The 13,171-nt window shown below is 36.4% G+C and overlaps 1 protein-coding gene across 7 annotated transcripts in view; it reads left to right on the forward strand.

The window, feature by feature from the left end:
- The window catches only part of LOC138705059 (small subunit processome component 20 homolog), a 297,829-nt gene that overhangs the window by 193,137 nt on the left and 91,521 nt on the right, over nt 1-13,171 (forward strand). For all 7 annotated transcript variants that reach the window (XM_069833649.1, XM_069833650.1, XM_069833644.1 and 4 more), the window contains one exon: nt 731-864. In XM_069833649.1, coding sequence (XP_069689750.1) covers nt 731-864 — 134 coding nt within the window. The remainder of the gene's footprint in view (nt 1-730; nt 865-13,171) is intronic.

Raw genomic sequence — 13,171 nt, forward strand, 5'->3', positions numbered from 1 at the left:
ATTACATACAAGGTTAATACGAAACGATGTTCAAGATATGTTTCTTGTCATATTATTTTGCATTTCATGTTTATAAGTCTTTAGGTACAATGGCTGTTTAGAATCATTTCAGAAAAAATATTTTTTTGCTTACCAGTGTGTTATGATGAAGTTGATGCAACTTCACAGTCCTGTTTGTAGTTCTGCTACTTCTCAACTGTAGTTCCCTAGCATTGTAGAAGATTAATGACATTCGTAGTTCCCCACTTTTGTTGAACATTCAAATCCGCAGATAATGACAGCAGACTATTCCTCCACTCTGGAGATTCGAAATCCCCATTGAGAGTATAAATCTTGATGTTGGTTATATAGAGAGTTTCTAAGATTTCTCTTTCCCAAATTTCGTTGTATTTATAAATTCGTCACTATATCTTAATATAAATACAAACTAAATGAGTCTAACCTGCTTTCATTTTGGAGGTAGAGAATTATTTTCTCTTAGTAGAAGAACTCTTGTTTACATTTTCCCTGTTACCATTTCATCATGACTAAAGGCTGGTCCACAATAGACCGGGAACGGAAACAAGGACAGAAATACATTTATTTTAACATTTCCATTCTTGTTTTTGTTGTCGTTTCCATTCCCGATTTATTGTGAACCAGCCTTTAATAGCCTTGCACACTCAAAGTTGTCATAGTTTAAGAGAGAAGTTAAATGAACAAGAGGTAAGAATTTTGTTTATCTGTTTAGGCACGTGAATGCAGCGACCTGCATCCAGTGTTGCAAGATTTATCAAAATTGACAAGTAAAATTGATCCAGAAGTTGACTTTTTTGAAAATATACTGCATCTACAAAGTCATCGCAAATCTAGAGCTTTACTAAAGTGAGTACTTGTTTTAATATAAATCTGTTCAAAGTAAATTGATATATGATATGATATGATTTTGGTTCTGGTTCTGGTTCTGGTTCTGGTTCTGGTTCTGGTTCTGGTTCTGGTTCTGGTTCTGGTTCTGATCCTCTTCCTCATCCTCATCCTCATCCTCATCCTCATCCACTAAAAATCTATACATTGACATATAGTGACCGAAATATATATTCCTGATTATATCTTTCCTTGTCCCTTCATTTTCACTTATCACTTCCTAGAATTTATATCACTTACTGTTGTACTACTATTCTCTTATTCTGATTCTCATCTATTCCTAACAACTATGATTACTATCAGATTCAGATTCTACTTCATTCCATCCTTTCTCTTTAGTTAACGAACTAATTCTTTCTTGCAAATTAATTAATTTCATTTTGATCTTATATATATACTAGTGGCTTGTGCAGCAACTGCTGCAAACTAAGTCCATAAAAAGTTCAAATAAAAATTGTTCAGATTTATTTTCAGTGAAGAATACCAGACATTTTGATAGTTATTTGCTTCCATAATAGTGAAATATACTCCCTCTCAATGTTTTTTTTTTTTTTTTCTTTTGCCAAATACTTTTCCTTGAACCCATCCGTCTTCAGTTCTTGAGTTTCAATGCGAAATCTCTAGTAACAATGTCAGGACGATCAGTGGGTTTTTCATGTGGGAGTAATGCAGTAGCTATTTCGGGTCATTGTGGATTGTATGTGAAAGTTAAGAAAATGTAAGGTTTGTCATGCTTTGAACAAAAGACTTAGGATCTTGGTATAGCTGCTGCATGTTTCGTAAACTACCCTGAAATGTAGAGGGCAGAATCACCTTTTCCCACTAAGAGATCTTGCTGAGGTGATCAAGAGACTACAAAATCTTGTAGGCCTTTTATTTTATCAATAAGTAATACCTTTTGGTCTTTTCTTATGAATTGTAATTTTTTGCGCTTCTTCCAGACAATACTGATCTATCAAATACTGCTGGATTAATTTGTGTAACAGTGAATGTTATTTCGTATATTTTCTGTAATATAGGATGTTGTGAGGAATTTATTGCTGAGATGTGGAAAATGAGGCGAATGATATGCCAGAGTTGTAGAATCTTATATGCGCCCTAAATAAAATTGTCCATCGTAAATTGTTAGCAGTTTCAGTGTTTCATTTGTTGCTGGTTGCGGGAAATAAACTTACTCATCACGGTAGCAATAAGTGAAATGGCATGCTATTTTTCCTACAACAAAATATGCTTGGCAGTGATCACAAATCTAATCTATTAAACCAAAGAAATATTAAATTAATTTTTATGCAGTTTAAAGATGCAGCTAAAATAGGAAGCATGACTCAGTTACTACTAAGGAAAGTTAGAGAATCAGACATATAAATATCTATATCACACTGCCATTACAGATATGAAAAGGACCCACACCACTTGATTAATAATTGTAAAAGTATTTCATTTTTAATAACAATATTGTTACCTTATGTAAGTTTCATAGTTTTCAGTAACATAAGTTTATGTAGGCCTATAACCGTTACTCAGTAAATTATAGAAATGAAGATCTAATATAAAATATTCTTTCTCTGTGTCTACTTACATAAAGCCCCAAAAGTTTTACTTTCATATATCAGTATAGCATTATGTATTGCATTAACTATAATAATATTTCATTTTTAATGGTAATAATGTCATCAAACATTCTTAAGTTTTGTAGTTCTTAATATCCAATACACAGCTGTACTCAGAAAACTACAGACCAGAGAATCAGACCTGTAAATTATTTTTTATACGTTGTCAAAAAATTGCACAAATGAAGATCGACATATTGGCATTATGAGTCGTCTGAACTCTATGTCAGCAATCTTGTAGGTCATGGCCTTCGTGTAATAGCCTATTGTTTATTGTAGTGTATGTTTTGTTTTATTCTGAAATGCAACACGACCGACTTGATGCTCGCTTCGCTTAAGGAAGTGAACATCAAGTCGGCCATGAATGCAATTAATTAGTTCCCAAAACTGACGAAAGATGGATTTTGGAAAAAAGGAAAGTGATGTAGGAAAATTGACATTTCACTGAAAACTACTATTTTTCCGAAAAACTTTGGGTTCCAAGCTTCAAAATGAGGGGTCATTTATTAAAATCTGTTCAGCCGTTTTCCTGTAATTTCCATTACCAGTTCAAATTTTATATATATATTATTGTTGTGGGATTTAATCGATTAATATAATTGATTAAGCGATCAATTTCTGTTGTAAGATTAATCAATAAAAAATATTTAATTGAATAATCGAGTCGATTAAAATTAATTGGTTGTAGTTGATATTAATTATTATTTTGTTAATGCAACTAAAACTAACTTACTGGCTTTTATACTAAAAGTTCCTACAATATTTCTGTCTCAGAATTTGCTTACTTAAAAGCACAATAGTACTGTTATTTTCTAATGGTAAACCAGGTAGCGTAGAGAAAATCTTTACGCAAATACTTCAGAAAGAGATGGAGATATGAACACAGTGACCTAGTCTACCTTTATTGGAAGTTGAAACACAATGCAAAAGCCTTATTAAGTTTATGGTTTTCCAAGAAAACTTCCACCTTGTTGTCAGCTCATCTTCCTAGCATATGAAATACATACTTTTCTGGGATTCGTCCCCCTCGTGTAGCCATGTCTACACTGTGTGCAAGTGAGAGCATATCTACCTTCTTTCTATAATCTGGTAATTCGATTACAATAGGGGCCAGTCTTCTGTTTCGATTGCTGTACTTTACAGGTGCTTGCAGTTTCTGTACTGATTTTGTATATGAAGGTTGTGTATTTAGATTGATAAAGAAAAAAAATCAGCTTTCTGTGGTTTGTGAAAAGTGTAAACTCCATTATGTCATATGAGAATTTGAGAGATAAACTTGGTGAAACATTGGGATTTAAATTGAACGATCGTGGAGAAGTGCTTGAGAGAAAAAAGTTTTTTCATGTTTATTGATGTAGGAAAAATTGTTACTAAATGTAGAGCAGCACTTAATTCGGAGTATGTGAATGCACTCAACATGTTTAAAATCATGGATGAAGCAGTATTAACTAGGTGAGTCTTCATACTTTTTGCTATTTATGTTTATCTCAAAAATTCCCGGAGAAATTGACACAATAAATTATAAGCCTCATAATAAATATGTTAGTAAGCAATTAAAATAGCTTTTTGTAATATAACGATACAATATATACAGATATAATATACAATATAATACTTATGCTTATCACCGAACACAAGTTAAATTTAACAATAATTGTGTATTACAGTATATTAAAACATTTTTTCAACTCCATCAAAACTCGATTAATCTATCGATTAATCGATTAAATCCAAATACTTAATCGATTAAATATTTTGATCGATCAACAGCACTAATATATTAGTCACCTCAGAGCCAATTGGCTAGTCTTCTCAATTGAGATAACTCATCCTGTCTGTGGTTTTCCTAAGGTGGTAAGACAAATGTAGGGATGAACCCTAGAAGAAAGGGGCCTCATGCCTACATCTCTCTTCCCACACAAGTTTCGGCATTTTTCCAAATTAAAGCCTTTAAAATCTGAGTCTTGGCTTTCACATATTACCTTCGGTACTTGGGGTGAATTTATTCCAGTGTCACTCCTACAGTGCAAGGGCTTGGATCCCTTCTTTTGTGAGGACTGGCAGTGCCACTCATTGTGCAGACTTTAACATTTTCGGTGATCCTGGCATGTTGCTGTTCTGTCATGCCTCTCCCTCCCTTCATGTGGTAGCTGTTAGGTTGCGTCCATTAGAATATGTGATATAAATTTTGGAATTGCTGTAAAGACTTTGTATTGCTCTCTATAGCTAAGATGTTATATTTTCTTATAAAATTTGCCATAATTTTTCCCTGTTCACGTTGTCCATATATCTTTTCATAATCAATAAATAAAAGAAATATTGGCAAGTTAAATTCTCTTCTTTTTTTCAAAATTTGTTGTAGTGAGAAAATAGCATATATAGAGAGTAAATCATTGGCATTTTATTTATTTATTTGCTGTTTTTGGCGTAATGAAAATGTGGACAAATAATAGTTATTGTGGACATAAAACTTTTTGACAAACATCATGGACAAAACATTGTAGTCTGTACACTGCATATGCGTCCTATCACTATTACCCTTTATTGTATCCCTCAGTCTGGCATTATAAAAAAATCCACCCACTGTGAGATTCGAACCCAAACTCTTTGCTTAGGAACACAGGTCTTTGATTTCTATGATCATGAGATACATGCATCGTATCACACACTTTATGACTAGTCATGCTTACATAGAACCACTCCCTTTATAAAAGACATCTGAATTTCATTGTCGTCCCATAATATGCAATGTTGCCTACAACCCAACGACTGAAGGAGGAAATATACCTGGTATATACATATATTATATTCCTCTCTTCCTTCCTCCTCTCACTCTCTTCCTTTACTACTTTTTGCTTTAGGATCTAGGGGGCACTAACACCTAGAACTGCAGCCTTGTAGATCTATTATGCTTGCCCTCCAGAAAATGCATATTTTCAAACCACACCAGTTCACTACACTGAGCTTCACTGAGTATCTAGGTTTCGAGCAGGCAATAGACAATACCCCTTTGTGCAACACCAACCAGTAACTGGGGATTGTTGGTGAAATGGAGGTCAGATTAAGTGATATTGATGCCTATTGTGGTGAAACAAGAGAACTATAAGAAAACTCCAACTGCAACTTTGTCCGCCACAAAAATATCACTATGGATTTTGCAATGAAAAAATCCCAGGCCTAACTGGGACTTAATCCTGGAATCATATGGGTGACAGGCGATTACCAGTCATAAGTCCAGGATTACAGTCGCGCTCAAACTCCTGACGTTTGCAGGTGTGTTTGCTTATCGGCTATAGCCAATAGTGGCAGTGCTGCGTTGCAACATACGGGCTACGCAGACCCGCCGCATAGTCGCCGCTTATAAATCTCAAAATCAAGTAACAAGTGTGCTGGGAAAATTGGTATGTTGTTGGGACCCTGCATGTATATATGATGAATGCTTAATGTTTCCTGAACACATAGAAACAAAAATCACGTTTCTACCCCCAGTGGTTCCAATGTTATGGGTTAATACGATAAAACCCCGATAAGACGCTGTTCAAGGGACCGCGTGTAAACCTCGTATTAATCGGGACCGCGTATTAGACGGGTATACTTTGTAATTTTCACTTATATACAGTAGCTATTAGCATTTTTCTTTATGGAAATACATGATTCATGAAACGTAATACAGTATTACTCCATTATGTAATTACTGTATTGTACGTCAAAGACATTTACAATATGTACTGTACTCAATTCTATCGAAAAAAGTAATTTATAGTTATTTGTCGTGTGCGTGTTTCCAAGTTCTCATGTTTGTCACACTTCACTCTCTTGCGCTTACATCCTTCCGACGTCGCAGCTGTAGAGATTTTTTATTATTGTCTTTAATGTGGATGATGGGATTTCTAATGAATCAGAGAGTTGTTTCTGATCATCGTAATTTCGTAAGATTTTTTCGTCACAGTTGCCTCTGTCACATTGCTTTGTGCTGACTTCCAGCAATGAAGTAGTGGACGATATTTATACAGCTGCAATACGATAAGGAATGTTTATCATATGTAAGAATTTTGAGAACCATAAACTTACAGCTTCAAACAAAGGGTCCCTTCAGAATATAAACAGAGTTATCTGTTTGTGAGAGGAGAGAAGAGAGACTACTAAATTGAAATGTCAGTTCGATTTCTGATGGTGTTGTGTGCAGTTGGCTCTGTTTAAAGTACGGTATATGAAAGTGTAATGTAATATCTTTTTCGTGTGTTGGCAATTTGGCATTCTCAAAATAATTATGTCTCTTAGTGAGCCCAGTGCAAGTGGGAATGGTGGATCGAGTGGATATGGCAGTAAAATTCGAAAAATGGTGTTTAGTGTTTATAATTTCTTTAGGAAATACTCTTCTGAAGAAATGCGTAAAAATCTTAACTTTTCAAAATGTCGAGCACTGACTGCTGAGGCGTGTTCTTTAAGTGTGTCTACATTGTTCCGTGTATGCAGAGACGTTAAAAGAGCACAAACACAGGGTGCCGATAAATTGTTCCATTCTCCTTGAAAGCATATGAATGTTCCTAAAAGAGTTACAAATCTAGACGACTTCCAAAAAGACGTACAACGTACAATTTTTTACTTTTACGATAACGGAAAATTTCCGACAGCTGACAAACTAACTGTACTGCTTAGAAAAAAATTAATTACTCAGGTTCAGTTTCTTCCACTAAAAGATTATTCAATCGGTTGGGATTCCACTACAGGAAAACCATTAATGGGCGAAAATATCTAATGGAACGGAATGATATTGTTACCGCAAGACTGACGTTTCTGCGCAAAATGCACATGATCAGATCATCAGGTGACACTCGACCCACATTTTACCTTGATGAAACTTGGGTCAACAAAAATCATTCTCTGAAATATGTTTGGTAAGACTCTAATAGAAATAGAGGTCTTAAAGTGCCTTTAGGAAAGGGAGGTGGACTTATTGTTCGCGTAGGCTTCCGCAGCTGGTGTACATGGTGTGTGGATAAGCTTCAGGGCTTCTACCGCGTTGTCTTGGTGTTATTGGCTGATGTTTCGACCGCTGTGTTGTGGTCATCTTCAGAGCAGTTGTTGGATAAGGAAATAGTCTGCCAGTACTTATATATATAGTAGTCTCGATGGGGGAGTACTTGCTGTGATAGGTCGTAGGTTCTCCTTCTGGCATCTGATTGGTCCTACGTGGTCCAATCCGGTTGAGGTCTGTATGAAGGGGAGCATTCATATTGAATACTGGCCCTCATAAGGTCCGAAAGAGTGACCTTGATAATACCGTGCCCGTTGTCCGGATGAAGGGGGGGGGCGCCGCGTACATGTGGAGACCTGATTTCTCATTCCTAAGTATAGGTTGTAGGTTCTTCTGGCATCTGCTTGGTCCTATATGGTCCAACCCGATTGGACCATATAGGACCAAGCAGATGCCAGAAGAACCTACAACCTATACTTAGGAATGAGAAATCAGGTCTCCACATGTACGCGGCGCCCCCCCCCCCCTTCATCCGGACAACGGGCACGGTATCAAGGTCACTGTTTCGGACCTTATGAGGGCCAGTATTCAATATGAATACTCCCCTTCATACAGACCGGATTGGACCACGTAGGACCAATCAGATGCCAGAAGGAGAACCTACGACCTATCACAGCAAGTACTCCCCCCATCGAGACTACTATATATATAAGTACTGGCAGACTATTTCCTTATCCAACAACTGCTCTGAAGATGGCCACAACACAGCGGTCGAAACGTCAGCCAATAACACCAAGACAACGAGGTAGAAGCCCTGAAGCTTATCCACACACCAGGTAGACTTATTGTTTGCCATGTAGTATCAGCTGAAACAGCTTTCGTTCCAGGTAGTAAATGGGTATTCAGATCAAAGAAAACCAGTGATTATCACGAAGAAATGACGGCACAATCATTCGCGATTGGTTCTTAAACAGATTTCTAAATCATCTAGAGGAAGGGAGTATAATTATAATGGACAATGCTCCATACCATTCCGTTAGCATTAATGGACCACCAAATACCTCCTCTAAAAAAGATGAAATCAGTGAATGGCTGAAAAGTAAAGGTGTTAGTTTTTCTCCCTCAGACATTGTCAGAACTTTTGGAAAAAGTGATGCCCTTCAAAAGCAGTGAAAAAATGTATGAACTTGATCAGCTGGCCAATGAAATGGGGCATGAAGTGATAAGACTCTCACGTTATCATTGCCAGTATAGTGCAATAGAACTAATTTGGGCCCAGGTGAAAAGGGAGGTCGCTAGAAACAACAAAACTTTAAAATGTCGGATGTGGAAGAACTTGTAAATAAGGAACTTGAAAAATGCGTGAAACACTCGGTGAAATTACAAGAGGAAGATTTCGCTAAAGAGTTAGGCCTGGAAAGCATTTTAGAACCAGTGGTATTAATTTACAAGAAGACAGTGACACATATGACAGTGAAACTAATGGTGAGGGGGCTGACGACGGCGATGTTGGCTCACCATTAGCTCTGCCACTGGAGTAGAAATTTGCAGCACAAAAGGTACATTTTATTAATTCATCATTTTCCTTAAACGGAACACAGGCATATAATAACCACTATTATTGTAAGAATGTGCTCTGACTGCATGGACATAATGCTATTTAGTGTTATGTCAATTCAATCAATTCATTTGTAGGCTACAGAAAATTAGGGCCTACTGTTTCAAATTAATCCTGTCGTTCAATTTATTTGATCAAGCTGCGCCTTTGTGTTATTCGACAACTTTGTTAACCCTAATAAAAGTAAAACTTACAAAACTGATATAAATTCAGCGAGTTACGTCTGACTCAACTAATTTTTCTATATTTTGTGACTTTTTATTTCATTCGATGAATCTGAAGATAATAATAAATATTATTATTATTATTATTATTATTATTAAGTCTTCTGCATCTCCCTATCAAACCAATCTCAGGTAAAGGGTTGCGCTCCACAGTTTTAAAACTACTGCTGCTGAATGACAGAGATGGAGAGAGTAGTTGTGACAACATCACGCTCGCATGTTACTGGCTTTCGCGAAACGTCAGGAGGTTTGAGCGCGACAATAGAATGTCCATGCGTATAAATGGCCATGAAATAATGTCCATGCTAAATTGTCCAGAGTCAAAATGTCCACTACACCCTATAATGTCCACTATACCCATTGTTCATGGTAGTTATAGTAACCTATGTAAAATTTTCAAGTGCAATGGATAGACCAGCTGAAATCCATTGTTCATGGTAGTTATAGTAACCTATGTAAAATTTTCAAGTGCAATGGATAGACCAGCTGAAATCAATTGTTCATGGTAGTTATAGTAACCTATGTAAAAGTTTCAAGTGCAATGGTTAGACCAGCTGAAATCCATTGTTCATGGTAGTTATAGTAACCTATGTAAAATTGTCAAGTGCAATGGATAGACCAGCTGAAATCTTGAATTCATAAAAGGGCAAGCCTTTCCCATGTTATTATGGATACTTGTACCATTATCATGACTACAATAGAGGTAGAACAAAAATTTACTGGAAGTATAGCGAAAGAAGAATTTGTAATGCTTCTGTGATTACCAGCAACAATCTTCAATTTGGAGGCTACAATGCTTAAAGAATGAATCAAATCAATCTTCTTAATGTAGCCAGCTGTTTGCTGACAACATAAAGTTCACTGTAGTCTATTCAGTTGTTTTTCACGAGAAATTAGGGGTATTTTGATCGGTGTTCATTATAGATGCCTGTTGCTACTAGCCAGAGGTGGGGTGTAGTCAATATATACTTCAGGGCTGTGTCTTCTGCAACTGGTACTGATGATTTTAATTTACTTCTTTTGTGGTTTATGGATGGACAGTATAGAAGAATGTGTTCCAGATCTTCATTATGATTATTACACCACAGACAGGTAGGATTATTAGAAATGTGGACTCGGTGTAGGTACAATTGAGTGACAATGTGACCTGTTCTGGCTCTTGTTAAAAATGTTTGAATATGTCTGGGCAAGTTTTTGTACATTTCCAGGTCATTTGGTTTCTCTTGTACAGACTAAAATTTTTCCTTTGTCAGAAGAGAGCCAATTGTTGATCCATAAGTTTGTAAAATGAGACTTTACTGAAGCAAAAACACTGGATAGAGATATCACTTGAAGGGGTCTTGGTTGCAAATATGTTGCCTGTTTTGCAATATTATCGACTTTCTCGTTTCCAGGTATACCACAATGACTAGGTATCCATTGAAATGCTATTTCCTTTTGGAGTTCTTTTAGTTTACTTAGTTGTTTCTGAAGTGGAATAATTCTATGTGCATGGTTTGGTACATATTTAATTATATTAAATATAGCCCCCTTGGAGTTGGTGTGCATGAATGGGGACAGATTCAAATGACCGATGAGTTACCTTATCTTGGCATTGTCTTAGACAAAAAAAAATTGCATTTCGAGCGCATTTTGACTCCCTTCTAATCAAAGCCAACAAGCTACTTCAGGGCTTTCTATTGCAGCAAGACCTTCCTGGGGTCTCAACTCAGCAATTCTTAAAACTATATATCGGAGTGCAGCTGAACCAATGATTTTATATTGTGCCTCTACTTTTCATGATGTACTTACCAAGAAATGGGCTCAGAAGAAATTTGCACAAATTCAATTCGGATTTGCATTAAAAATCTCAAGAGCATACCGCACCATTTCCACAGATGCTGCGTTAATTCTGGCTGGCATAGAACCCCTACATTTGACAGGAATATTTCGAGGAAAATTAACTAACATCAAAAAAGGACGTTTACACTTCAATTCCAACACCACAGAAGAAGTTAAACTCCCAGCTCATTTCCTGGCTTGTGGACACCCTGCACTATACGCCCGCTCGGTTCGACCTGACTGCCCACGTCAACACGACCTCCACATCTATACTGATGGATCACGTTTTGTCAGAAATGAAGAGCCAAGTACACTTGTTGGTTGCGCTTTCGTTGTTTATGATAGAGGCTCTGAAATATCCTACAAACATTACGGTCTCTCACCAGCGTGCACCAGCGTATTCCAGGCGGAATTCCTAGCACTGAAGGAAGCAACAGAATGGAGTGTAAATAGACCGTGTAATGTACGAATTTTATGTGATTCTCAAGCAGCACTCGCAGCAATTGACGATAAATATAACCTCAATCCAATTGCGGTTGGTATTAGGGAAACTTTGTTACTATGTAAGCAACATGTATGTTTCGATTGGGTATGTGGTCATGTAGGGAACACAGGAAACGAAAGAGCAGATCATCTAGCCAAGATGGCCGCAATTTCGGAAACAGAACACACATACTCTAAACAACCCCTCTCTTATGTAAAAATGCAAATGAAGGTGGACATGTTAAATGACTGGAATGCAATGTGGTTAAATAGTACAAATGGCCAAATCACAAAATCACTATGTTTTCCCACAGTTAAACATAGACTAACCGTAAAGAATTATGAACCATCTTACATATCCACGCAATTCATGACTGGACACGGAAAATTTAATTCATATTTTGAACGTTTCAAAATTGACAACCCAAATGACTCTTCATGTCCCTGTGAACACCCCACACAAACAGTCGACCACCTGTTATTTGAGTGCCCACTACAAAAACGCAAGAGATATCGGCTAGAAACCGACCTTAGCATGTGCAATACAACTTTGTCACCACTAATTACAAAAGTTCTTCTGAAGCAATGTTGCATAAAGGAATTTCACAGATTTATTACAGGTGTATTTAAGATCTTGTAGAAAATAACAGTATTTAGTAACAGTGTCCTATTTATTCTTTTGCAGCCAAATTTGTAACTTTTAAAAGTATAGTTATCATGTTGAAGTGTATGTGTTGTAGAGGATGCTTGATTTCTTGTGTGAGTCATAGTTGTGGGATGCTTGATTGTGTTTGTGTGATTATTGTGTATTAATTTATGATGTATGTTAGGGAAAGTTGCTTAATTGTGTTATAGAGTACCGCTATAAGAAATGTTATGTTTATGTGTTGTAACTGTTTTCTGTATGTCTCAATTGATGACTGATGTTTGATTTGCAATCGCAATGTTTAAATTATGGATTGTTTACGTTTTATTTCCATTGTGTAAGCTAATTTATTTTTATTTTCAATTTGTTTTATGCTTAGGCCTATTTTTTGTGTAAAACTATAGCCCTAGCATACATGTAAAATAGGGCTACCCCCCATTGGAGATACAATACAATACAATTGGAGTTGGTAAGTATGCAAATAGATTTTTCAGAAATTTGAGTAACACACTGAAGAGCAGCATCAATAGCTAGCAATTCAGTGTCAAGACTGGAGGAAGATGAACATGGTATAAAATAACTTTCTTGATATCTCAAAGAATGAAGAAAACCAGTATGGATGCAAATCATCCAAGTAAGGGTTGGACACACACAAATTAGGAACCTCTAAATAAAACATACAACACAAATCGAAGACAAATACTGCAAATTGTGAGGAACTATGGAAAAATTCTCACATATCTACGAGGAATTGGATGTCATCTGTAATCTGGAGCTGTGCCCCATGATGGAGAGCAGATGTAGGCAATAAGGAAGGAAATATCCTTTTCACATTTTTTTATCATTTAGTGTTATTAACATTGTGATCTTATGGATATTTTGTGTGTG

This window comes from Periplaneta americana, chromosome 8 (assembly GCF_040183065.1).
Source record: "Periplaneta americana isolate PAMFEO1 chromosome 8, P.americana_PAMFEO1_priV1, whole genome shotgun sequence".
Lineage (NCBI taxonomy): Eukaryota > Metazoa > Arthropoda > Insecta > Blattodea > Blattidae > Periplaneta > Periplaneta americana.